Raw genomic sequence first — 27545 nt, 5'->3', positions numbered from 1 at the left:
TGAAATGAGGGTGTCAACAGCTTGAAGAGAAAGTATCTGGCAAGTAATCGAATAAAGAACAGCCTGACACACAATCTTATAGAAAACTATTTTTTATTTGAAAACAATTCAGCACTCCATCACAATCCTATACATCAATTAAAATATACATTTTGTTAATTTTAATATCTCTCCATATGGCTGCTGATAAAAGTTGCAACACGAGATCAGATGCCTTAGGTCAAAGCTTGTAAATGTAGAAAAGGCCGTCCGACTGGCAGCGGCACGACTTTGGTAACGATTAAATATTGATTCAAATATAACATTAGATTAAACACATGAGGGAAAGAAATGCAACAATAAAAGCGCAAAGATGTATTGTTTGAATTTAAGTGTGTCTTCACGTTACACTCAAATATTAAAAACATGCTTTAATAAAAAGAAAAGGTGTTTGAGTAGACTGATATTTACATTTTTTTTTTTTTCATTTTAAATCTAGAAAACTTAATACCAGACTTCATATAAAACCTTGATGTGTCGCTCAAAACAAAGTCACAAAGGAACGTGGAACTCATATTAGACCCCAACACATGAGGAACTGAAGTTATAAAACATTTGGTAGTAACAAAATACACCTGTAGGCACCTGATGAGTGATGATATTTGGTTCTTGTCCGAGTGAAACAAAACCAGAGTTGAGTTTCAGCCCGCAGACTTCGCCTTCATAGCGTTAAAGTGCTCTACTGAGCCGGCTCCGATTTGTTCTTCTTTTTCAGGACTTTTTGGAGGCTCTCTGGCATCAGGTAGGGTCTCTCTGGGCTGCCGTCGTTCCTCTCTAGATCCTCCACTGCAAAGAGAATACATTCATAAACAAACATTAGAGTCTTCACCTGAAATACTCCACGGTTAAAAGGTTTCTACAGATGTTTTAAATAATCGTCGCAATTCGGATTCATGAAAAAGGCCATTTAGCTTTAATCAGTACTTTCATGAACAACATGCATCGGTTTTAAGTTTCAGTTCATTAATTTTACTCAAACACAGTTTATTGAACCAACTACACAGTGTATTCCTGTAAAGAGCTAAAGGTTTTTATGGCTTAGTGTGAACACAAATTAAAGAGCTTTACTGAGCTTATGTCCATAGTGAAAGTGATAATTATTCCGACTGTAAACAAGTTAAATTGTGCAAAAAGACCAACGATAACCGTTCATTAGGCACATGGTCGGCTTCAAGTTTCTGTTGGCAAGTGGCAGGTACTGTTATTAAAAGGCAACAACCAAGATTAGAAATGTCAGATAACTTCAGAGTGAGTCTAATCTCCACATATTAACCTTTTCCACATTTTTCCCCAATTTAGTCACATTTCTCATGCACAAATGACACACATACTATGTGCACAGTTTAAAGCGTGCATTCCCAGATTCATGCTAGTGTTTCAGTTGACTGTTTGCAAAGCCCCGCTCCCCCCTCGTTGATTACGACGATTAACTTTAGACTATTTCAGACTTCGTCACAGCAGGGTAAGTACAGGCGTATAAAAGACGGCTGGGGTGCATTAAGTGCTCCAGTGGTGCTGCCTTCTGTTTCCATGGGAAGGAAAAAGGTCGGAAAGCCAAGATGGCCGCCTCCAGGACAACCTACAGTGTACTCAGAATCACAAATACGGTTACTGTGTGTACGGCTGATTTAAAAGTACAACGGCTGGCTACATATCCAACTTGTTGGGATGCTTCAGTTGAAAACTTGCAAATTTTGACTTCCCACTTTAAATGTAAACAACCTTTTCCCTCAAGATGCCTTCTGTGGCGAACAAAACTCAACAATCTATGGCAACAGTCCAACTGATACGCAATTGGACACTCCTACAACCAATCAGAGGAACAAAATATGTGGCATTAAGCGACTAAGACGTAAGATGTTCAAGTTATTTTACTGTCAAGATCTTTTACAACAGACGCCATAGTGGGCTTGCTTTTACGACGGCAGCTATTTCCAACCAAACGGCGCTTAGACGACTATGTCGCTGTTACTCCTCTGTCCATCACCTCATAAAGTGTTTCCCCAACGATTTCATTGGCCACGGCAACGGTTCTCTGTTGGGAACCAATTGCGCACTGGTAACTTTCCACCAAAGACGATTTATAGGTAGGTGAAGTTGGTCTGGCTACCCGGCTAGGACTTTGCTGCTTTGAGCGACAACCGGGTCGTATCACAATTTTGCTAGACGTTCACCAAAGCTCCACTCACGCTCCACCTCTTTGCCAATTTTTGAATTAGCCTGGATTGAGGCGGAGTCAGGCCCTGACAAGATGGCGACGACCAGAGCCACAACACTGAGCTTCAAAACCTCTACGTTCACCTTTATATGGAGTCTACGGGCCTGTATAGTGTGTTTATTAACAAAGAGATATAGCACACAGTCTCAGCATTAGCACCTGCACCACGCTGTTTAATCAAAGGTTTAAAAGCTAAGCTAAGCCTGGACAATTTGGGAGGAGGAGTTTAGCAAACAGTAAACATCTTAGTTTCCATCTTTCCTCATGTTGAAGAAGGGTACAACTGAACATTATGTACTTTGAGAAGTCTTTCATTCAGTCCGTAACTCGGCATCTTACATCCGCTTGCTTTAGTGCACTGATTCCCTGCTACTTAAGGCATGACGTTCTCTAGTTGTACTATAATCTGTGCCAGTGGACTCGCCAACCACAAAGGTCCAGCTCCTTTTGATGACGATTTAGAAACGTGATTCAAACTCCTCGTCTCTACGCTGCGTCCTCTTCCTCGGTCTGCGGTTCCTTCAGCCGGGCGTCTTCGTCGCGCTGTTGCTGAGCAGACAACTCGGACGCGTCCTCGGCCTTGTTCTCCCACAGAATCTCGCGAAGAGTCGCCGACATGTAAAAAGGCCTGGCAGCTGAACCGTCATTGCGCTCCAGGTCTTCACCTTTTTAATCGTGTGTGTGTGTGTGTGTGTATTCGTGTGTGTGTTTTAAAGGGTTGAACAGAAAAGGGAGTAAATAAATTGAGGTGTTAGAGAAGAAGGGAAAAAGGGGGAGATGGTGAAATGTGGAAAGTGTGGGGAAAGGGGGAAAGGAGACAAAAAAAAGAGACAGAAAGTCAAATAGCAAGCAAGCCAAAGCACCGACAGGCATTTTGGATTTTACGGCACACCAAGTTCATGCGATGTAGAATTAGTAACAGCCCAACACCAGAAGCAAAGTGAGGAAAGTTTTGACTCATAGAGGAAATCTCTCCACAGAGTTACTGTTCGTTTCTTACTAAGTGTAAGAACCATCTTGTAATATATAGATGTTTAAAACGACTGAGGACGCGTCACTTACAGAAACAGAGGAAGAGCGTGTCCACACACATGGCGTACACACTGAAGAACCCGTGGGCGATGAGGTACGTGCCAACCACTAAAGTCTGGTGAGGACAAGAGGCACGTTCGTTTGTATCGGGACTCAGAAATCAAAATGGGTTTTGGTTTCCTCTGGGGACAAAAGACTCACCAGGATGGGAACCCAGTAGTAGTGGAGGTGGGGAGCTGTGTTCTCAAAGGCTTTGACTCTTCCAGAGAAGAAAAAGAAGGCAAAGATCCCTGTGGACGGAGAGAACCAACAAAAACGCACATTTAACCTTGATATGATAGGAAGTAGTTCTTGGTAGATATCTGCTGTGATTGTTCTTCTTAACCCATTCAGGCCTAAATACTCTTCTGTAAACCCCCTCTCAAAACCTGAGGTTTTTCAAAATATGTCAACGCTTACTAAAACCTTAATTTCTCAGGCTCTGTAGCAGATAAAAAGCATTTGAAAGCTTACTTCTTTGGCTTTCAACTTGACTGACTTGCTAGGGCATAATCTTCAAATGCATTTTTTTAAAAAAATCAATAAACACCAAACATTTTTAAAATTTTGAAAATCAGTAAAGATCTATTTTTTCAATTACTTCGTCAATATTACTTCCTTCACTTGAGTCAGCCATGACGGATCGCTAGCACGGTGTTTAAAATTTTCGACCAAAACATGCTCCACGTGTAGGCTTATTTCGACCAATCACAAAGCGTTTTATTAGTCACATGAGTTTAAAAAAAATCCCTAAGCATCTCTGTCACTCACCCCAAGAATATTTCAGCCAATCACAGTGCATGTAATTGGCCATGTGCCTCGAAAAAGACGACAACGCTCAAAATGACACAGACGCCGGCCTTAATGGTAACTACGCATAGATGCGTGATCCGGTCTGAATGGGTTAATAACTGATCAATGACAGTCCATTCAAGTCTATGGAGGACTTGTATTGTATGATCTCCAATGCTACTTTAAAACCCTCTATGGCAGGGGTGTCAAACTCATTTTAGTTCAGGGCCCCACATACAGCCCAGTTTGATGTCAAGGGGGCCGGACCAATAACACGATAGCGTATTTACTTATAAATAACGAAAACTCCAAATGTTTCCCTTTCTTTTAGTGCAAAGACGTTTCTTACGAAAAAGAAAAAGCAATTTCTGTTTAGTTCTAGGTCTCAGTGTTGTGTTATGTCCACAACTCTTACTAAATCTGTGTGAAACCTAGGAATAGCAGTTACTTTTATTGGAAAAAATTGCAGTTAATGTCTTCTATGTCATTTTTGCAATTTGCAAATTTATCCCGCGGTCCATTAGACCCTCTGGCGAGCCATTTCTGGCCCCCGGGCCGTATGTTTGACACGAATGCTCTATGTGGGTATGTTTACATGGACAACGTTTCAAGACGGAGACACTTTTTCCCAACGTCTCTGCCCACCATTCATTCCTGCTCCGTTCACCTTTTTAAACACTTATTTGAACGACAGATTGTTTTGTTGTTATCCAGGTTTCTGTCGCACCCTAGAAACGCCTCACGTCACCAACAAGCTGAGAAAGATTGGACTCATTTTATCCATCAGGTCGAGTGTTTACACAGGTATTAGGGCCAATATTTTTCTGGTCAAAGGTCCGGTCTGCTCTGATTGAGGTGGCTACATGAAGCATTTTTATTACGATAATTAGCTGAATGTATTAACTCCATGTAAATGAAAAATAAAGACTCACCGACGAGCCCAACGACGAGGAGTTTGCCCAAAAATAAGAGGAAATCTGTCACTTTATCCAGGACAGCAACCCTGAGGATTAAAAAAAAGATCAATTTACCCATTTAAAAAAACAACAACGACAATAAAAGATCATTTTGACTATTTATATAATATCTACACTCACCTGATCATGTTCCTCATGAGGAGCATAAAGGCATCTCTGGCAGACGTACAAAAGTTTTTGCCATATATCGCCACCTGGAGATCAAACGCACTCATTACATCCAATGGAAGATGATTTTAAATAACCTGTTTTAATCAATTTAATGATCTCAGGGGTTTGGGTTCTGTGATATAAACAAACTAAGCACATACCATAATGTAGGCATTTCTGTTTAGGAACTTGATAAATTTCTCCAGACACCAGAAGCAGCACTTCAGACAGCACAAGAGGAACTTGGCAAACTTATTCTGCGCTCCTGTGGACGACGACAAGTATTGTCATTTGCGCCAGTATTACTTGCTTGATTCAAGACGGCGTGCCACACAAATGTACGTAACGCTGCAACTTCGCAAAGTACCTTTCAGCTTGTGATCCACATACTCCAGCAAAACCCTGATGATCTGAATGATCGAGAGGATGAGGGAGCCGAACGCCAGACTTCCCGTGTGATACCTAAAACGTCATCAGAGCAAATTATTAAAAAACAGTACGCTTGCGTGTCTACTAAACAAAGATGACCGACAAATCAGAACGATGCAGAAGCAAAACAGTAAATGTCACACACACACACACACCTGAGAGATCGGCCCAGGGAGGCGAACACCGGGAAGGCTGGCATGTCGTCCGGCTTGACGAAGGCCCAGTAGTAAGAGGCGAAGGCGCCGGCTAAGGTCATCTGTCCCAGAGCCGTGACGAAGTTGGCACACCAGAAGAAGAGGAACACGTTGTAGAACTGGAGGCCGATCAGGTATTTGTGGTAAACGGTCTCCCCGCCGTAGAAGGCGAACAGGCACTCTGAGTCGCGGCAGTCCTTTTTCATGGCGGTAAGCGAGAAGTTCTGAGCAAAGACACAGGTCATATGAAGAGAGCGCATTAGGAATACAGACTCAGTGAAGGATGTGAGAAGCACTGAGGGCTGGACTCGAACACGGTTTAGAAACTCACAGCTGGGTCACACGTTTTTCTTGAGTGTTCGCAGTCGGTCTCGTTGAACACTTTGTAGATGGGCTCATTGGAGGTAGACAAGAAACTAATCAGTTCTGTCAAGGACTACACTTATTAGTGAATATCTGGTTCACTTACACAACATTTATTTATTTATTTTCTGCTGTTTATTTTAACAAATTCGCCCACTTTGTGCAAGCAGCAGCATATCAGAGCACGAACAGCAAATTTAATCAGTGCCAAACAGCTGCAGTTCGTGTTAATGGCCACACGGGGTCTCCAAAGTGAGTCAATCTCAATCTCTGTGTTAAAACCTGCTACACATAAACATCTTGGTCTCCTGGCTTCTTCAATTCATAACGACTGGAAGTGTCTACATAGAGTATAAACTGTACATGGCAAATAAAATGTGATTTGATGTGAAATGCCAAGACGGCGACGGCCGGTGACAGCACACTGAGCTTCAAGAGCGTCAAACTGAATCAAGTTTGTTTTTTTTGAAACTTGATATTGCAGCTGCAGTATATGCACAGTGAATTTGTAAGGGTTTGAGGTGAATATAACAGTATTGTTTAGCAGCTATACAGAGCTGCCACTTGCCGTATGGTAAGATAGATAAACCCAGTTTTGAAGTGTGGTGCCAGGCCGAGGCAAATTCGCTCCCAAAAGTGGTGCAACGGTTGGAATGTAAATGCCAGCAAGCTCTCAGCCACTCCCTTAATTTTGCACAATTTTAAGCTTTAACATAATCCCTTTCTGTTTCCCTTTCTCCTGCTATAAAGAGCCTAAAGGTTTGGTATGAGTTACATTAATAACCCTCCATGCAGTTGATTTCTCCATGAATGGAGAAATTAGCTATAAAGACCAAAACATTTTTATTTCAGCTGTGACATTTTTGCCAAGCCCTCGTGTGGCCATTTGAGGAAATGCAGTTTATTGTGCCACTTGGAAAATAAGCCCTGGATAATTTCTGCTTTTCTGCATTCGAGAGCAGTTTACTCTGCGATCCGATCTCTGCTGGATCTTGAACTTGTCATTTATTTAAGAATTATTTCCACTACCACAGCCATACGCTATTTAACTTCATCAGTGCTGCTGAGCTTCAGTCTAAAAGCGCGTATCGCTAAGTTCAAGCCCGTCAGCCATGGATGACGGAGATCGAGAACCAGCAGGTGGTTAAATGTCGCGCTAACGTCCTGACTAGAAAAATCCCTTCTATGGTAACAACAGTGACTGTAACAACGTGAAAGGATACACGGCAGTAACTGCCCAGTAGGCGATGACCATGGCCAGGAGGACAAATGTGAAGAGTGGGTAGAAAAGGGCAGACATCACGTGTCCAATGGCTCTGTAAAGAAAAAATGTTTTGATTACTTAATACGTGGCATCACTACGAGTCACACTTTAACTATTTCTTTAAGCCGCAACTCCTCTAAAGGTGCCTACAGCTCTAAAGTCTGACCTGCTGGCCTCTTTGATGAGAGCAATGGCAATGAGGATCCTCTTCCTGAGGAAGATGAGCAGCAGGATGATGATGAACTCCACAATGGCCAGGATAATCACTATGGAGGAGAAACGTGGCACAAGAGGAGATGATTAGAGCGTCTGAGCTTTACAGGAACATATCTGAGAGAAGAAAGATGTGTATTTCCACGGCGTGAACTCACTGAAGGCCAGCCAGGTCTGTCTGATCTGCAGGTAGATGGTGAAGTCTGTCTGGAAGCCCAGCTCCTGTATGGTCACATTTGAGCCTGGTTCCCCTTTGAGGGACGCATACTCCATGTAGCAGTGGAAGATGCCTAACAAAATAAAACAGAGACATATTTATAACGGAAACTGGAAGAAAAAGAAAAAGGTTATGTTTGCAGCAAACATGAGGGGTAACCAAAACAATATCTTGTGCAGCTAGAGGAATGTGGTGTACTTTTCCAGAGAGCTAGCCAGGATTCGCTACGATATACAGCCACGGCGTGTAAAGCGGTTTAGACGAGAGTCAGCGTGTCAAAGTGTGAGGACATGGTGCTCAAACAGAAAAACGGTGGGCTGTTCTCCCCAACAGATGGAACCAGTATTCGCTGAATTTGCCGGAAAACTTCTTGACCGGCTTTCGGGAAACCACAAGGACTGGAATGGGGACATCTGGAATTCCTTGCGTAGATTCTTGCAAAATAGTTGGATGGATAGTTTGGTAAAAACTCTGAGTTTGTTTGGTATGAGCTGAGGAAACCTTAACTCTGTGGCAACTTTCTACAAACCCAACAAAGGCTCTTTCTGTGTCTCGGCCTCTGGCTAATTTTCTAAAATGAAAGCTGGAGAAGATAAAAGCTTCAGCTGGACGTTTTATGATTTTAAAAAAAGGACTTTATTCTCTACAGCTTCTGTTTTCTAGATCTATTTACAACCGTCTATGTTGTCATCATTTAGCAGAAGCCAAGAGTGAATTCTTTTATCACTCAGTGTTTGTGGGTTTTCTCACAGCCACTCGCCTGCACTACATCATGTGTTGAGACACTATTCAGTCAGTCACATTTCTCACATTCTCACTGACGGGACGTTCTGATCAAAGCAAATCGGACAAACTAAAATGCGTCACACAGTATCAGGAATTATACAAGCAATCTGGTAACTTACTCAAGCTATAGAATCAGCCAGGACTCATTGATTAGAGTTGTGTTTGTCTTCACAAGTAAGTAGTTCTTTATGTAATTACCTTCAGAAAACAAAAGGCTGATTTCTCAAGACAACCAGATGTTTTGGCTTTGTGTTCTCCGTTTCTGGCAGACTCGACACTCGGGCAGCAGCCAAATGTTTTGGAAACACGTAAACGCGCGGATCGTTTTTATTTAGCTTCCATTCAGAGCGTCAAGTTGGAATCTCTAACCGTTAAATCTTTAACTCCAGCCATTAAAAATCCCTGAAGTGAACTCGCGTGTGAAGCTGAAGCCAGCCTTATCTCCCCCTTTTTAAAGACAAGCCGATCTAAATGTTATCTTTTACCTCCAGGGCTTTATGGCTTTGTAACACATGGCTCATGTTGCGAAAGGATCCGTTTTAAATTATAATCTAATCTGCCAACTGCAAACCGAAAAGAAACCCGAAAACAATTAAGCCAAAACTTGGTAACCGGTAGTTCGTCACGCGCGGTAGCAGATCCATTAAGATCTGGAGATAATGCCGGAGACTCCAGTCAATCTCAGCTCCATTATTAATGATCAGTTCAGGCAAATCTGGTTCCTTAAAGCTCTGAGCTGTATCCACGGATGCACATGGTTTCTATTTGTCCAACTTTTTCTGCTGCAAACTTCGAGAAAACAGCACAGCCGAAGGGGACAATGAGTAACGGAAGGAGTCTGCATGCAACCCTGCGTCAATATTTCCAGCCAGCTTGGCGTTTCAGCCACTGATGATTATTTTCTCCAGTCATCGTTGACAAAGTTTTATGAACCGACTCTGATCAGCTGTTTCCGAACTATTTTGAGCCAAGAATAACGAGAGGGCCTTATGTGCTTCAAGCCTTACCATATCCTATTACCACTATCACCATGGCGATCATGACCCAGACCATGATCCCTGCCAGATAGCGCAGGAGAACGATGAAGAGCAGGCTGGTGAGCATGGCGATAACCAACCCTCTGCAGAGAGTTAGAGAGAGGGAGCAGTGAGACAGCTGACGTTTCATCCTTTGTACACAACGTTCATGACGAATGACTGACTGACTGACTGACTTACATGAGGATCCAGTACCAGGACTGCGTGTAATCCTCAAAGATTTTCATCACCACCTGACGCGCCTCAATCACCACAGTGGCATTCCTGTGGACAGATCGCTGCGGGTTAATCAGTCCGTGTGGAATTCTCCGTCGCACAATAATGTAAAGCAGCAGGTTGGGACATGCAGATTGTTGTCAAGCTGCGACAGAGCCGTGTTATTCTCGTGCAGTAAATAAAAAACAAAAGAAAAACATGCTTAGACGGGGCCTTCTTTTTCGGGATAGACCACAACCTGGAAGACTGAAAAGAACGCGTTAAGTCACAATGACTCCACAGACGGACTCACTTCACTCCATCCAAGAGATCCTTGGCATCTCTCGAGGTTCCAGTTCCATCGTCAAATTTGGAGCTGTTCCCCACGGTTATCACGCCTCCTTTCATGCCCAGAGCTGGGAAGCACCTACGGGTGACTACAGGAAAGAAGAGGAGGTGAGCGTCCAACATGTGCCAAGCTTTCTGGAAGCAAAATACGCTAAAATATGCTAAAATTAAATTAAACTCACAGGATTTGCTGGGCAACAGCATGGAAGGACAAAGACCGTCCGCGAGGATTTGTGGTATACCCTGAAACACAGTAAATACAAAACATATGAACAAAATCATTTAGTATTCTTACCAATCAAAGAAGTGTCTCAGCAACAGCTTACCATTGAGTTCGTCGTGCCGTCCTTGCAGAACTTCTTGTAGTACTCAAAGTCGTTTCTGTTGGTGTAGGCTTTGACTAATGTCATGAACTTGTCGGGGCACTTCTCCACACACATCTACAGATGAACATCCACAGCAGGACGCAGCAGTTAAATCAAGTGATTTCGAATTGAAATGCAGCCCAGCAAATAGAAAGTGTGTCCAAATTCCACAGCACACGTGAATTTTAAGCGTTCACGACTTGAAACTGGCAGGAAAGAACGAGAAGAAATGACTCAACTAGAGGAGGAGAGCGGAGATCATACCTGCGTGGTCGGACACTGGAACTCCAGCAGCACCATGGGGCTGGCGCACTTCATGATGTTGAAGTAGAACAGCAGTGGCTTGTTCCTGTTTAAAGGCAAAAGGGGGAATAAAAGCACAGGAAATGAGAAGACTTCAGTCTGTCAGAAACCGTCACACAACCTTACTTTGCCACACTGTGTAATCGACTTAAAAGTCACCAAGTATGGAAAACGAATATTTTTTAAAGGGCCTTTAAGGCGGTGTGTAGGAGTCTTAACCGGTCAGCCTTAACACTACAACCAGAACATTGACCATCTTGGATCCCGTCACTCAAATAGATGATACTTGGACATGCACTAGCCTCCTAAACATTGTACAGCAGCGCTCCTGGATGGCAGCAGCTCATTGAGAAACCGCAAAATGCGACTGACACCGAAGGATCTGCTGGAGGTGTCCCAGACGCCGCGGGACACCACCATCGAGCTGTTTAGCGGTGGTTTTAATACTGCGATTATGTTTTCATTAGTTTACTATCACTAGTTGATGAGGAATTGTGGTGTTTAGTAGGGATGGCTCGATCCGATACTTAGGATCGGCCCGATATTGGTCAAAATTTCAGGATCGAACATCGGAAAAAATAACTATAGCCCGTCCGATCCGATACCGAAGCCCAAATGCTCAACTTAACTTTGCGCGACATGCCGTAAACAGAGAGCAGCTGCTGCAAGCGTGTGTAAACAGAACCTGGTGACAGTGAATTAGCCTAGCGCTCTTATCATGTCAGCTGTGTGGAGTTACTTTGCACGCAAGGAAGAGAAAAGTAAAACAGCCGAATGCAACTTGTGCAACGCGAGTGTCTCAAGAGGTGGCAGCAGCACTGGACGCAAGTGTTTGTGACAGTTATTTAAAGTTAGCAGTCACTTAGCAGGGGTGCCCATTACGGCGATCGCGATCGACCGGTGCGGGTAGAGCCATTGGAAAAAAATAAAATGTTTTAGATGTTAGTCTGGCTTAACAACTAACTGTTGCACCTGCAAAACATACAGCAAGACAAACGTTCATCTTTATTTATTTTACTTTATATTTGCAACATACCCTCAGTTCAGCGGCACCACAACAACTCAACACTACCGTCTTAAAGAGACAGCGCTATTTTTCTAAAGGTGTAGTGCACCAATTTTTCTTGATAAAAATAAAAACAAAGATGGATAGAGCTTTTAACACTGTAGCAACAATCAATATGACTTAGGACAGGTAGATCACTTTGACTTGGTCATTGTAAAAGCAGCTCGCAAGCCAAAGAAGTGTGGGCACCCCTGTCCTATAGTCTTCAATGGAACATTACTAAGTCCATACTATATCTAGTTTGATACGGGTGTTTTACATACAGTTCAACCCCAGAGGTTACATGTGAAAGAAGAAACATTCAAGTTTGCAGTTTTCACTGATTTGAAGTTTAAATAAGGAGCTTATGGCTTGAGGCACATCGTGGGCTGTTTTATTTCTTCCCTGAGGGGAGCAGAATATTTGTTGCACAGTTTGACCATGGTGTTTTTAGACGTCCATATTAAGCAAAGTACATCTATACAAGCTATGTGTATAATTAACAACTTAACAGAGGAGAAAAGAAGGCATCGGATTGATATCTGTATCGGACATGAAAAAGTTGGATCGAGCCATCCCTAGTGTTTAGCCAAGAAATTAAAAACTTCCGGCACATTTAGAACAGACAGAAAATGTGCGATTAATTTGCGATTAATCGAAAATTAGCTGAGATTAATCTACGTGTCACTAGATCCTACCCCACTGGCCTTTTAATAAAGCATGATGAGAGCGTTGTTCTGTATGACTGATCAAATGGCCGAATATGAAGCTAAAGGAAACAGCTGCGAAACCACCCTGAAAACATTCAGCACGGGGCACCAGTTGTGTAACTGCTTTGTTTTTGCATTGAAGCCCAAACTCATCAGTGAAAACGTGTAGAAGAGCCTTTTCTACTCACTCGAGTGGCGTCCCAGCCTGCCCACAGAACTGGCCTCGACTGTCTGTGGGATAGATGGCCTTCCTGGGGTCGCCCTGGGACCAGGCTGGCAGTGCAGAAAATAAACAACAAGTTACAAAACACCTGTTATTTTTACAGGTAAACCAAACTGCGGCGTCGCTTCCTTCTTACCAAGTATTCCCACTGCAATGTAGCCCAGGATGCAAATGATGAAAAGGACGCAGCACACTATGTCGGTGCAGCCCCTAGAGAGGAGAGAGGAAAGCTTTCAGGGGTTAAAACAAAACAAACAAACTTTCTTAACCTAGAAAGGTGGAGTTAAAAATGTCTCACCTGTTCTGAATCGGACCCTTGAAGTTCGGATCATACTTCCTTGGCTCACCTACATCAGAGAAAGCACATGTGTCGCGCAGTGAGTGCTAAACGTTTACATGAGCCGTGCATTAATTCACGAGGAGATTTAAGGTTAACGAGCAACGTCCCCACCGTCTTCCGCCCCACTGTTTACTCGGATCAGGTTTCCCTCCAGGCAAGATGCGCTCGGCAACGCAACTAATTCCTCTCTGGTGACTAAGCGGGAGGAAACCCGTGTGAGAAATGGAATGAAGCGGGCTGAAGGGGCCCTAAATCATTTACTCTAGCACATTTAAAGTTGACAAGCCGATAATATCGCGTCTTCGTGGCAAAGCAGAATTGGAGCAGAAAGAAACTGTAATATTATTATGTACGTAAAACAAATGCTTGTGCCTTTTTCGTTCCAGCTCATTTTGCATACGTTTAAGTCATGAGCTGGTTGTAAGCAAACTCATCTTGTAGCTCAACACTCTTGAGGTTTAACAAGTTTCACTCCACAGAGCAGAAACATGGGCCCAAACTAAACAAGATCTAAACTCACTGATGAGCACACACACACACACACACACAACATGGAAATTAGATTCAAATTGACAACACAGCTGCCTTGTTAGGCCGCCACTGAAACTCGCCACTAGCACAGCGTGTATCCATGCGGCACTGGATCTTGACACCTAAGAGTCTCGACAAATATATGTGACATTCTCTGTGGCATCTAATTATGCACGTAGTCGGTGGCTAAAACGCTGCCGTGTGTGCATTTGCTAGAGAAGCCACAACTTCCTCTCAGACGGAGCACGTTAGACTTCATATACAAGCTTGTGTAACTGCTTGTATATGAAAAAGAAAAACAAAGTCTCTGCCACATAAATTGTTGGACTGCCGTGACCTGAGATAAGCGATGACTCAGTTTTAGAGGAGATACCTGCTCCTTTCCTTCAAGATTATCTATACGGCAAAGAAACACTTCTACACACACACACACACTGATAAAAGAGGTCCCTGCTTTCACGCAACTGTACAATCAGCACAAAACTGGCAGCAGCTGCAGGTCCCACACAAACACACCTATTGTCAACCTGGCAGCGTGGCACGCCGATACCGCCGCCCCAGTTTCACTTACACTGGTTTCAAGTCATTTACACACGGTCATTTTTCAAAACAGTAAGAAAAGCAAAGCCGTACAGATTTACTTGTAATCGTTTAGTGTTTTTAAAAAAAACCTCCCAGTCGCTGTAAAAACAAATAAAGCAGTTACCATTCTTTCCGTAAAACTCTCCATCCTCAGGCATGTTGGAACTCCTTCCCGGTGCCAAACGTTCAGACGGTAGCTACAGTAAACCCTGTTTCCTTTTTTTTCCCCTTCAACCTGCGTGAACCGCTCCTTCTCTTCGTCCCAGAGCAAAGGCGACTCAGGTACTGTGGAGGCAGAAACCAGTCCAACCTGCCCCTGAATAGCCTTCTTGCAGCCAGGGAAAGCTCCACCTAGCCTCCCACTTCCCCCTGCCTTTTGTTTATCCTGCAACAACTGCCCAATCTGCGCTCCACCTGTGCATCTCCCTCTCTTGTCTCCTCCCACTTCAGGAATGCCTCTGTCTGTCGCTTTCCCCCCACTCTGTCGCAAAACAAGAGCCACCCACACGCAAAAGTAAACTCTTCCAGCAGGAGGAAGTCTGGGAGTGAAGGAGAAGAGGCGGGGACTTGTGAAACAGAGGGTGGGGTAAACTAAAGCAGAGAGTGTATGTTATTGGAAACACGTGTTTTTAGGAAAGAAGTGGAAATGCCGCCCTCTGGTGGTGCTTCTGCGTCGCTGCTGTGAAAGAGAGGAGCGATCAGATTGAGGTGTGTCGGTGTACGCACTTCTGCAAAACACCAAAACACCTGCGCTGTTATTACAACTCAGGACATTTAGGTCATGTGGCGCGGCGCTAATCTTATCGACTGGAACAGATTTCCCCCATCTTGGCCGCGTCGCTGCGCTGGGAAAGAATTAATAATAATTAAAAAAATATTTTCTTTCCTGGTTTTCTTCTTGGCGCCTGAACGATTTGGATCTCCCTCTCTCTCTCTCTCTCTCTGTGTGTGTGTTTTCTGCATTCAGCAGCCAAAACTAATCAGAGCGTGCTAAACGAGCTGGTTTCAACAAAGAGCCCACAAAGCTGCAAATGTTTTTGACGGACGCTCAAAGAAAGTAAAAAAGAAAAATGGCTGGGATGACGATGAAAGTTTCCATCCGTTCAGGTCCTGTGATCTGGGCCAGTGCTGCTACACTGCTGTGACTTCTTACAGTAAAACTCTGACTCAACAGACATATGTTAACAATCCCTAACTATTATTTTTGAAATGCTTTTTTCCCGGCACATAGAAGGTGTGACATGTGGGAGAGCGCTGCCAGTAAGGTGAAGTGAAAGTCATCAGTTTTAATCTGCTGAAAGGTCTCCAATACACAGCTGCGCAACAAAACAACTGCTTCACTATTCAGCTGAGGCATTGTCTTGTGTTTCCTGAGCAATCCAGGAACTCCCTGCTTTATTTATTTTCCCGATGCATTGCTCTGCTTTATTCTCTGTCAGCAAAAACAACTGGGAAAGCTCTTCCTTTTAAATCTGCTCTAAACGGCACAAACCCCGTCTCTAACAGCCCTGCGTCGGCTTCAAGAAGTGACCTAAAATAACATTTATGTAAACTGAGGACGGAGCAGCAGTCGGCCGCCCTCCCTGTGTGTGTGTCTCTCTCCCACATGTCTTTCATTACAGAGAGGGCGTGGAGGAGCGTTTTAAAGTCAAAGTGCAGATCTATTTCTGGAGTCATAAAGGAAGCAGCTCAACAATCACACGCCGTATGAGCACGGGCGTCCTCGTCTTATATTATTCACGTTACTGGAAGTCGGAAACGTATTCGTCTTCTTTTTCAACTCTCGCTTCGGGGACGGTGCTTTCGCCGTAAACAAACCTTTAGGGATGTAGTCGTACGCTGATCGGGTTGAACGCGTGCAGTAGTGCCAAGCAGCGGTTTTTAAAGTAGTAAAAAAGTAAACTTTGATTAAGTTTAACATCATTAGGGAGTGCAGACTCTCTGCTGCCCTCTGGTGGGACGGACAGCCAGGCTCCACGACAGCTTCACACCTCAGGCCACAGGATTTCTGAACTGCAAATAGTCTGTAGTCTGTTGTCAGGTTTGAGGACGATGCAAGATTCAGTGCAATCTATAAAACTACAGCTCTTAATGCCCTAAAAAAAACCGAAACAAAACACGATGAAGTTGCATTTCACACAGAACCGAGCAACATCACTACACCAGTCGTCAGCAGGCTGTTAAACCGCTTCATATTAGTATCAGAAGGACTCTAAACAGTAATAATAAACAGCTGCAAAACTATATTTTTGGTGGTTAGCACTGATGCCTCACAGCGAGAAGGTCCCGGGTTTCGAATCCATGTGCCGACTGATTCCTTTCTGTGTGAACTAGGGTTTAATATTTTTCCCGAAAATTAGATGAATCAGATCCCGGGAAAAGACGACCCATTTCCCGGGAATCCCGGGAAACAGCTGTTTTTTTGTTGTTGTTGTTGTTTTTGCCCAAGTAATGTATCGATATCATTCAAATATGCGTTCCCAGCATGTTTTATATTATTTGTAACATTATTAGGGCAAGAAACACAGTTTATGTCCATATCAACAAAGTTTGCAATGATCAATTCTGCTGCGTGATCAAGTGAGCTGCGTGCGTGACGGCCTATCTGCCAAAAAGCAGCTACCGTATTGGTGTAGAACGATCACGTGACCAACCGTGCCACCACTCGCGACCAAGATCTTATTACGCTCTGAAGAAACTAGTTCTGCATAAAACATAGACGCATCGGCAATCGACTGGAATTTTTGCGACGAACTTTTTTTGGGCAGCTTAGCATGACTCGTTATGTTTTATGAACTAAAGATTGTGTAGATGCCAGACTGTGGAGCGGGATGAAACGATAACAGGGTTCACCTTACGGCCTAACAAAGCTGGCGGCAGACATCATTAGGAGGTTGGTCGCCTACTGCTGCACTGAATTCAACGTTAACGTAAGACAACAATAGAAGCGCACGTGTAACAAAAAATAAATATATATTTCCCGTTTCCCGTCATAACCTTTCCCGGGAATCGGGAAATAGTCTTGATCAGATTTCCCGGGAATCCCGTTTCCCGGGATTAAACCCTAGTGTGGAGTTCGCATGTTCTCCCTGTGTCTGCGTGGGTTCTCTCCGGGTACTCCGGCTTCCTCCCACCATCCAAAGACATGCTCGTTAGGTTCATTGGTGATTCTACAATTGGCCGTAGGTGTGAGTGTGAATGGTTGTCTGTCTTTCTGTGTGTTAGCCCTGAGATGGACTGGAGACCTGTCCAGGGTGTAACCCCCGCCTCTCGCCCGATGACAGCTGGGACAGGCTCCAAGCAGACCCCCCGCGACCCTTAAAAAGCGGTTACAGAAGATGAATGAATGAATGAACCATATTTTTAACTATATAAACTATATCGGCCAACAACAACACCAGCTACGCTTTGGAAATTTCCTTCCTGCGTGTTTCGTTACAGAAAGTCCACGTTCTGATGTATTTATGACATCCTCAAGGAAGTGAGACAACTGTCAGAGGCCGTACCACCTGGACTCAGAATGATTTTGGTTCTCGAAACTCCATTTTTAGGATATGTTTTAGTCTCAGGGTTGGTACAACGCGGCACAAAAGCACCTTTAGTGGGGTGAGTGTGAACTGGGTGAACAATTTTTAACTGTTGTTTAAAAAAAAAAGTGTGAACACTGGAAAAGAGTAAACAACAGCTCTTAAATCCAGCCTTAAAAAAAAAGAAAAGTAAAGTACTTCAATAGAGTTGGAGTTCCCCGGTGATTAGTGACTCTTACTGAGACCCCAGAAGTGTTTGATTTCAAAAGCACCTAATGAAGCCACAGTCAAATGTTGCGTCTTTTGGGAAATTGACATGTTTCTTAGAAGGTTGACATTTGGTCACACACACAACCGCTCCCCGTCACGCAAGCTTCTCAAAGGCGCCGTCGTCGTCTGATGGGAACTTCTGCTTCCACTTCTAATGAACTGACAACATCATCTCTGTATCTTGTGTCACACCCAGCGGAGCTATTCTTGCAGAGGCCACAGACGCGTGACGTAAAGCGAAAGCAAGACCCCCACCAACTCATTATGTGAAAGAGGCAGAATCGGAAAGGACAAGGGCAAAACAGGAAGCTAATTTTTCTTAATCATCTTGTTACGAGCTTGTGAAGCAAACTCCCACGCGCTTGAAGAGGTGTGTCAAGCAACGTTTGAGAAAATTAATAGAAGCTGCTGCGTTCGTGTCTCTTCTTTATAACCAAACAGTCTCGTGCTGCTCTGACCAAGCCTTGGCAGAATCCCAAGACAGTTTCAGGCAAAAATCCTGTTTTGGGGTTGCACTTAAGCGGAGACGGACGGCTGCAAAGACGTTTGTGTCCGCTTGTCAGAAGCAGGACAAATGAAAAAAGGATAAAAGTATATCTGCAAATGTGGTTTTGTAGAAACTTTGACAAACTACAAAGAGACGTCCAGGATTCTCTGGCTCAGGCTTCAAGCCACCCTCCTAAATATGGCTTTTAATTACACTGAAGCAGAGGCAGGGCACGGCTGCTTCAGACCCCTGTCATTGAGGTTTCTCGGGCTGAAATTACTCCCAACATGCGAAGCTGCGGTAGATCACTACAGTCAGTGTGGAAATGTTCTCCCAGCGCCACGTTAAGGTTGTCAAAGATGATGCTGTAATCTTTACACATGCTAAGAACTACCAAGAGATAGCATCCACACACACAGTTACAATCAGCAATGGCTCACATTGACGACTGGCTCACTAAAAAAAACAGTCTGTATGGCATTTACCAAACAAAACATGAAGGTATCACATTCTAACGTGTTCCTTAGAGGACAGGAGCTCGATCTCGTTAATGAATTCAAGTATCTAGGAGTCATATATGACTCCACCCTAACTTTTAAAAGCCATGTAAAAAAGGTGGCCAATAAAGTTAAATTCAATTTGCAAAATTTTAAACAAGTTAGGCCATTTCTTGACACCAAAGCTGCCAAGTTGTTCTTATATATATACTATGATTTTTTTAACATATTGAGTATTGTTTCACAAACTGGTCATTAACTAGCATAACTACTCCTAAAAGCATTGAATCTCTATTCAAGAAAGCCATAAAAGCTTTTGATAAAAAGGGGCTTTGTCATTTCACCATTGTGATATCTTAGAGAGATATAAACTTTTAAGCTTTGCCAATTTCAAACATTTCAAGTATGTTTGTTTTGTATACAAAGTACTACATAATCTTGCTCCCCCTCCGCTGCATTTCTTTTTCCAAAGACTTGGCCATATATTTCACCAACCATACACTCACACTGTTAAACTGAATGCAGTGTAGAGGTTGGACGATTAATGTCTTTGTCATCGTGTATTTCTGTTCGTTTTGCATGTTTGTTTTTGTCAATGTATGTCACCATTATGTGTTTAATTTGTAGTGTATGAGTGCTATATGATTGCTGGCTGTCTCTGTGTTTGTCCTAAGTCACCTGCCTAGGGACTGCAGATGAAAAGTGGTTATTTTTACTAACTCTGGCATATTTACATGGTGTTTTTTTATTTTTTTTTATGCAATGTTCATTAATATGCATGGTACCTATCAAATAAACCAAATAAAATAAAATAAAATAAAACCTTCTCTTAGCTGGTTTCCATGACGCGCTGAAAATTGACAGTATCGCGACACCTCAAAACCACATTCATTTTAACAGTAAGCTGTTTCCAGTCTGTATTTTTTTTTTTCTGTGTAACTGTGTCAAAAGAGTTGAGGAACTTTGCACCGTTTCTCACGAACAAGCACGCGCACAGAGGCTGCGCTGCGTTTCTGGGAGGGCTGGTTAAGTGGATCAATTAGTCCATCATGTGGCAGGCAAGAGTGGAAAAAGCAGGGCGTGTGCAGAGAGGAGGAGGAGGAGGAGGAGGAGGAGGAGGAGGAGGAGGGGGAGGAGGAAGCCGCTATGAAGCGCTCTGCATTGTTTGTTTCTTGTCGGCATCCTGGAAAAGCTAAACATGGTAAAAAGTGGTATGCAAAAGGTTACTGACCTGAAACAACACCTCTTCTAGGACTCAAACATTTGCTTATTCTGTGTGTAAATCATTTATTGCTTAACGTCTCTCAACGAAATGCACTTCCCCTTAACTCACATTACATTATGCACCCACTTGCCAGCTCATTAGGTGTACAAGTGAAAACAAACACTCATATACACCAATCAGCCACTACATTAAAACCATTGACCATACTGTGACAATTCACTGTTCTGCTGGGAAATGTCTGGACCGGTCATTCATTAGTGTGGATGTTACTTAGACATGTAGCACCCACCTAGACCAGGGCAGGCACCCCCACCCCATGGCGATGACGCTCCTTGATGGCAGCAGGCACCCCGCAGCAGGGTGCAACCACAAAAAAAACGGTTTAAGAACAACTAAAACAGCGCAAGGTGTTGACCTGGCCTCCAAATTCGCTAGATTCCAAACTGGTCAAGTATCTGTGGGATGATCCACGGAGGCCCCTTCCCCTCAACCCATAGGAACCCAAAGGACACCCCACCCCTTTACAGCATCCAGTTGCCAGACGCCACAGGACGCCCTCAGAAGGCCCGTGTCCATTCTCCGATGAGTGACAACTGTTTTTGGAGGCCTACAGTTGTAACTGTGCATGATCACATTGTTAAACTGCACTGATTCATAGTTCAAGTTTATTTTCTTATTTAGCCGAGCCCACTGACTCAAATGTGGGTTGTCAAAAACAACAGTGCAGTCCAATAGCACTACAAACTACAAACAGCCTCCCATCTGAAAACAACAACAACAACAACAACAAATGCTGAATGCCACAACCTTTATAATGTGAGAGTATAATTCACAAGCACGCCCGGCCACTCAAGAGACAAGTACATTAGATTTGCAATCACAAGAAGCGTGACATGGATGGGAAACGAAACCGAGCTAACCGACTGAAACTGGGGCCGCAAAACCTAAACAGGCGCCTTCACTTTTGTGCGGTATTAATAATAAGCTATACATAGCTAAGCAGCTGGCTGCCATACCAGTCTGAGGAATGTGGCACCAACTGGAGAGCAGGCACAAGACATATTGGGGACATTGTACGAGCTCGGACAATATATACACGGCACTTTACACCGTCAGGTTAATGTAGAACTATTAAAACACGGCTCAAACTAGTCGCATTAGGCGTCTAGTTAAATTAAGCTAGCTTGTATTTAAAGTCCGAGGGAAAGTGGTATAAAAATAATAATAAAAAAAACAACAACAACAAAATATAAATATATATAACGTTACGAAACTATTTAATTAATAACTATACGCGGTGACACTAACGGTAATTGCATGCGCCAGAACAGAACTAGCCAACCAACGGTTTAGGGTGAAACCAACGGTTATAAGGCTCACGTGAAGAGCGACCGCTTCGGGCTTTAAATAATTACCATATTTTGGTTTGTCCTCCTGCTCCATGCTTCGCGGAGTGTTTCCTTCTCGAGCAAACTGAATCACGGGCGGCGTCTACAGCATATTTCCAGCCGTGAGCGGGCGTTGCTGTGTTGTGCTGCGCTTCTTTCTCAGTTAGTTTGTCTCCGTTGAAAGTCCGCTCCACAAAAAAAAAAAAAAAAAAAAAATTCTTCTCGGCAGTCCTGCCAACATTTAAAGGGAGATTCCTGAGGGGATAGCGTCGACCAATGAAAACGCAGAGTGCGTTGATTGACAGGGGGCTCGACCAATTACAAACAAGTAAGCGGGGCGTATATGTTCTTGGAAGGCGAGGTTCTTTTCTAGCGCCGTTAACTGATCAGGCGTCTAATGAGCCGCTATAACTGTCTAATAAACAACAATAGTTCATCTAATCCTTAAATAAAACATAATTTACATGAATTGTCTGTCCGCCCTTTCTTATTCAAAGTGGAAAAACATCACATTTCTCATCGGCCAAGAATGCAGCACAGCAATGACATAGCACAAACCTTTATTGGCCTGATGAAATTTAAGACAACATTAATTATAAAAGCAATCTATTCATTCATAATTCAACTTGCAGGCTGCCCTGACTCTGCATTTTGTGGGAGTCACGACAGCTGCCACGGGGCTGCGGTCCTGTGCAAACCTAAGAAGAAATAATTCATGTTTTTTATTTATTTTTTATTTTATTTCACTTATTTAAGAGATTTTACCAGCAAAATGTAATTTGGGTAAAAGGATCTTGCTATTCAGATTGCAAAATATGAAAATCAACATGAGCATTCAATTAAATTACATATTACAGCCTGTAAAATTTAGAATAGATGAGTTAATAGAATAAAACACCCAGTCCAGACATCCTGGTGAGTACTTGTTGTTTCTGTTGTCTGGAATTAAAGCGTTCACATGGCAGACACCCTTATTTTTCCTTGTAGGTTTCGGGTAGGACGGCGTGCTGAACAGATGCGTCCCTCAGAGATCCAAGTGGTCGAATAACAGAACATTTTACACTTACAGCTGCTTCTATAAATGCTGCAGTGTAAAACGAACTTCCAAACCACCAAACATGTTTAGTAACCTGGTAATAACCAGAGCTGATATTGTTTCTTGAAAGATGTAATACTGTTTGGTCTTTAAATACAGTTTATCTGCACTTTTTTTTTTAGCGTTATGTACAAATGTACCTGTTTACCCCACAACACTGTAATTTCCTTCACTTCTTGTACTAGTCGTGTATTCGGACAAATGTCATTGAAGGCATCGTTACATTGAGGACGTTTTGTGATATTTTGTCCATTCTCTTTATTTATTCATTGATGAGCAATAAAAATAAGGAAAGGTTGAAAATAAGAATCTGCAAATGGTAAATGTTCGGCCCTAATATCTGCACAAATTGTGCGCTGGGCCGATACAAATACAGTAAACGCAACTTCGCGTATGGCACGTTTCCGACAGCTCCCGAACGTCTCACCACCGCGACCCGGAAGAACTTCTGTTCAACTTGATATCCCACAATCCCTTTCTCTCCCCTCCCTCTTTCCCTACCGCAGCAATGTCTAAGAGAGGTACGAAAGCCACCTTGTCAAATCCACATTCATCTGCCGTTTTTCGCGAGCCATCAAAACTTAAAATGTTACTTGCGTGTGATAGAGAGGTAAAGGCAATATATCTGCGTGGCTATTTTTGAATTTATGTGAACGATTTGCAATTTTTGAAGGATAGCAATTTTTAGCTTGCTAGCTGGCGGAAGCCATGTTTTCTCTGACGGCGCGATGTAGGCATGAAAATAGTAAAGATATGAGGTCAGATACGGTTGTGCTGTGATAGCTAGTTCTCTTAAAAACACTTTAAACTGTTGTTATTTTTAATGTCGTGCATTTTTATTTGTCTGAAGCGATAGGGCCGGCGCTGTAAAGTGTCTCAGTTTAGCCACTATGCCTGCTAAAGCTAGCTGCTAAAGCTAAGTAGCACCGGCACTTACCTAGCTTAAGTTGTGGATAGTAGTGTTTGAAACTGCAGTTAATGCCGCTGGTGAGACAAAATCCTTAACGAATCATCCTCGGCAGCTTAATAATTATTAAACATGTAGTGTACAGAGTAAATTAGCTTCCTCTGAAGAGAAAATTGCGTTTTTCTGCTACCTGGTGCTGCGGCTGCTTCTCACATGTCAATTCTCCACTCAGCTTAAATAATAATTTAGGCCTGCTGATGGTGTAGTGTAATGTAAAGGTTAACTCTAAAGGCATCTTTGGTCAAGTCATGATAGTCTGGCTACAAGTGTTGTCGTAGTTAATCATGCGTCTTCAGGTTTGCTGGGAGTTTTAACCTTAATTAGTCGCTCTGAAGATGTCCAGTTTTGTCTGAGCTGATGAAAAGGAAAGCATGTGTTGGTCTGAAACTTTAAGTTGAAGATGTCTTATGAGTGTTGGAATGGTGGCATCTGCGGCACCATGTGGGAGTTCACCTTAAATCAGTGGGAAACCTGCACAACTAGGATGTTAATTGCATAGGTTATACCTTTTTTTTGTTTCTTTACGCAATCTGATCATCTTCAGTCGAGGTAAAATATCCATGGCAGACTTGACGCGTGGAGCCGGCTCTTAATAAATGTCCCTCTTCCTACAGGACGTGGTGGTTCATCTGGAGCCAAGTTCCGCATCTCGCTGGGTCTCCCAGTGGGAGCGGTCATCAACTGTGCTGACAACACAGGTAGGCTTCGACGAGTCTTTGTTGCGGTGCAGATTTAAGGTAGTAGTAACGTTCACTCAAGTTCTCACGTCTAACCTGTTTGTTTGGGCTGACGAGTCACTGGCAGTCGATCCCCTGGTGTGGACTGTGTTCAGGAAGTAGCCTTTTAACTGAGATGTGTAAACGATATCTAAATTTGTAACCACGATAACCAACTAAACATGTGAGTGCAGGATGGGCAATCACATTGAGCTGTTTTATGATTTAAAAGGACCTCAAAACTCAACGTCTAGAAGACTAAAACTGGTTGGCGGGATTGTAATAATTGCATGTTATCTGTTATTGGCAACTTCCAAACAATCGAATCAATTCCTAGATTTAAACCCTGTGCAAAACTAACTGGGAGAAAGTACAGTGAAACATTAAATATGGAAGTGTACTTAAATTTCTCACCAGTTGAGAAAGACTTAAATGCTTCAGCTTTGCCTGATAAGTCAGGGTCGGCTAAAGTTCACATCTGTAAAAAAGTGCAAGTGGTGTTTCTTTGGTAGTGAGTAAACTTTAAGGATTTAGATTTACGTTGGCACGCTTAATGTTGGTCAGAACATTTATTATCGCTGCCCCCTTCAAAAAGCACTTGCTTTGTCTGGTCGGTGGCTGGGTGAGTTGTCGTAGAAGGGAAAATTGAACTCATCACTGTGGGTGAGACGGCAGCGACCCACCGTGGCTGACTGATCTCAATCAGGGATGAGACAAGCTGATAAAAGTTTCCTGGTCGTCTTCTGCGAAAGTCGTTTCTCTCTTTACTGACGTTCTCCTCCTCTTCCTCGTCCTTCAGGTGCCAAGAACCTTTACATAATCTCCGTGAAGGGCATCAAGGGGCGTCTGAACCGTCTGCCTGCTGCAGGAGTGGGTGACATGGTCATGGCCACAGTCAAGAAAGGCAAGCCAGAGCTCAGGAAGAAGGGTAAGTGGAATTGAGAATGAGGAAACGGGAATTTTTCAGTAAGACATTGCTGGAAATGTCAGTTTCGACTTGATCGAGTCCCAGCCGCAGTCTTTATTGCAGTAACCGTGCATTTTCAGCGCAAGTCACAATACTGGTAAACTGAGCCGTGGCATGTTGGCGGCTTTGAGCTAGCTCGACTGAACCCCACTGCCCCCTCTTCACAGTGCATCCTGCGGTGGTGATACGGCAGCGGAAGTCGTATCGGCGAAAAGATGGCGTGTTCCTCTACTTTGAAGACAACGCAGGTGTCATAGTAAACAACAAAGGAGAAATGAAAGGTGGGTTTGTTTGGATGCCACACTGAGCGCGTGATCAGTCGTTCTCATTGTACTGTTGCCAGTAAATCAGGGTAAAACATTAGATTTGCATTGATGCATTTTGACCTAAGGCTACTTGAATCTTGTTATTTTACCAAATTGATCTACACTTGCAGAGCATTTGTACTGTTACAGTGACAAACATATCTTAGTGGTGGTAGGAGTATAGTCCCCCTTCAAAAAGCACTTGCTTTGTCTGGTCGGTGGCTGGGTGAGTTGTCGTAGAAGGGAAAATTGAACTCATCACTGTGGGTGAGACGGCAGCGACCCACTGTGGCTGACTGATCTCAATCAGGGATGAGACAAGCTTAACTTATTGATTTGCCAAAAGGAACTGCATACAGCCATTCAGGTTAATCACCTTAATACAGTAGTATCATTTTAACTGCGTTTAAAGTAATAACATGCAGAGTAGGGACTAAATTTTTGTATTTGCCTGTTTGCTTTTGCAGGATCAGCCATCACAGGCCCGGTGGCCAAAGAGTGCGCTGACCTGTGGCCCAGGATTGCCTCCAACGCTGGCAGCATAGCCTGAGCTGGACCCTGCACCTGTTTGTTTTCAATAAAAACTGTTAATCAAGCTGCTCGTCGTCTTGGTTTTATTAAGACATTCCCGCTGAGACGATGATATTGGGACAGGAATGTGGTTGAATGTTGAGTATTTATGAAGGTTGCTTGACAAAAAAAAATAAATATGAAGCTGAACTTGTCTATATACATTTTGACCTAAGGCTACTTGAATGTTGTTATTTTACCAAATTGATCTACCATTCATATTGCCTGCAGAGCATTTGCACCGTTACAGTGACAAACATATCTTAGTGGTGGTAGGAGTATAGTCCCCCTTCAAAAAGCACTTGCTTTGTCTGGTCGGTGGCTGAGTGAGTTGTCGTAGAAGGGAAAATTGAACTCATCACTGTGGGTGAGACGGCAGCGACCCACTGTGGCTGACTGATCTCAATCAGGGATGAGACAACCTTAACTTATTGATTTGCCAAAAGGAACTGCATACAGCCATTCAGGTTAATCACCTTAATACAGTAGTATCATTTTAACTGCGTTTAAAGTAATAACATGCAGAGTAGGGACTACATTTTTGTATTTGCCTGTTTGCTTTTGCAGGATCAGCCATCACAGGCCCGGTGGCCAAAGAGTGCGCTGACCTGTGGCCCAGGATTGCCTCCAACGCTGGCAGCATAGCCTGAGCTGGACCCTGCACCTGTTTGTTTTCAATAAAAACTGTTAATCAAGCTGCTCGTCGTCTTGGTTTTATTAAGACATTCCCGTTGAGACGATGATATTGGGACAGGAATGTGGTTGAATGTTGAGTATTTATGAAGGTTGCTTGACAAAAAAAAATAAATATGAAGCTGAACTTGTCTATATACATTTTGACCTAAGGCTACTTGAATGTTGTTATTTTACCAAATTGATCTACCATTCATATTGCCTGCAGAGCATTTGCACCGTTACAGTGACAAACATATCTTAGTGGTGGTAGGAGTATAGTCCCCCTTCAAAAAGCACTTGCTTTGTCTGGTCGGTGGCTGAGTGAGTTGTCGTAGAAGGGAAAATTGAACTCATCACTGTGGGTGAGACGGCAGCGACCCACTGTGGCTGACTGATCTCAATCAGGGATGAGACAACCTTAACTTATTGATTTGCCAAAAGGAACTGCATACAGCCATTCAGG

General features: G+C 43.3%; 2 protein-coding genes across 4 annotated transcripts; one reads left to right on the top strand and one right to left on the bottom strand.

Moving 5' to 3' along the window:
• Positions 1-76: 76 nt before the first annotated feature.
• Positions 77-21961, bottom strand: LOC311506624 (choline transporter-like protein 2). Of its 3 annotated transcripts, none has more exons than XM_084570660.1 (22): positions 14517-14844; positions 13238-13286; positions 13076-13149; positions 12905-12989; positions 10923-11007; positions 10620-10733; positions 10476-10536; positions 10259-10382; positions 9931-10014; positions 9721-9833; positions 7869-8000; positions 7664-7763; positions 7457-7549; positions 6202-6286; positions 5832-6094; positions 5615-5709; positions 5409-5512; positions 5218-5291; positions 5053-5123; positions 3491-3579; positions 3320-3404; positions 77-825 (listed from the first exon to the last, which is right to left on the bottom strand). In XM_084570660.1, the coding sequence occupies exons 1-22, from the start codon at positions 14548-14550 to the stop codon at positions 719-721; spliced, it is 2121 nt and encodes a 706-aa protein (XP_084426786.1). In that variant the 5' UTR covers positions 14551-14844; the 3' UTR covers positions 77-718. The 3 variants fall into 3 exon arrangements, with proteins under 3 accessions (XP_084426786.1, XP_084426785.1, XP_084426784.1); XM_084570659.1 differs by lacking the exons at positions 77-825; positions 14517-14844 and adding exons at positions 832-2922; positions 21814-21961; XM_084570658.1 differs by lacking the exon at positions 77-825 and adding an exon at positions 832-2922 and having other exon boundaries at positions 14517-14846.
• A 1375-nt stretch (positions 21962-23336) lies between these two features.
• On the top strand, positions 23337-26432 carry rpl23 (ribosomal protein L23). The gene is made up of 5 exons (XM_084570785.1): positions 23337-23403; positions 24464-24547; positions 25365-25493; positions 25700-25813; positions 26305-26432. The coding sequence occupies exons 1-5, from the start codon at positions 23391-23393 to the stop codon at positions 26385-26387; spliced, it is 423 nt and encodes a 140-aa protein (XP_084426911.1). The 5' UTR covers positions 23337-23390; the 3' UTR covers positions 26388-26432.
• The last annotated feature ends 1113 nt before the right edge of the window (positions 26433-27545 follow it).

Source organism: Chelon labrosus (assembly GCF_963514085.1).
Source record: "Chelon labrosus genome assembly, chromosome: 21".
Lineage (NCBI taxonomy): Eukaryota > Metazoa > Chordata > Actinopteri > Mugiliformes > Mugilidae > Chelon > Chelon labrosus.
The sequence above is the reverse complement of the archived record's forward strand: the minus strand, read 5'-3'. Positions and strand labels throughout refer to the sequence as shown.

What these genes read in the sequence shown, in the direction of transcription:
- rpl23 (XM_084570785.1), top strand. An exon ending in GCCAGAGCTCAGGAAGAAGG is followed by an intron (nt 25,494 to 25,699) that starts GTAAGTGGAATT and finishes CCCTCTTCACAG; the next exon opens with TGCATCCTGCGGTGGTGATA. An exon ending in CAACAAAGGAGAAATGAAAG is followed by an intron (nt 25,814 to 26,304) that starts GTGGGTTTGTTT and finishes TTGCTTTTGCAG; the next exon opens with GATCAGCCATCACAGGCCCG.
- LOC311506624 (XM_084570658.1), bottom strand. Translation starts at nt 14,550, where the DNA reads ATGCCTGAGGATGGAGAGTTTTACGGAAAGAATG. An exon ending in CATTGCAGTGGGAATACTTG is followed by an intron (nt 12,990 to 13,075) that starts GTAAGAAGGAAG and finishes CTGCACTGCCAG; the next exon opens with CCTGGTCCCAGGGCGACCCC. An exon ending in GAAAAACGTGTGACCCAGCT is followed by an intron (nt 6,095 to 6,201) that starts GTGAGTTTCTAA and finishes GTCTTTGCTCAG; the next exon opens with AACTTCTCGCTTACCGCCAT.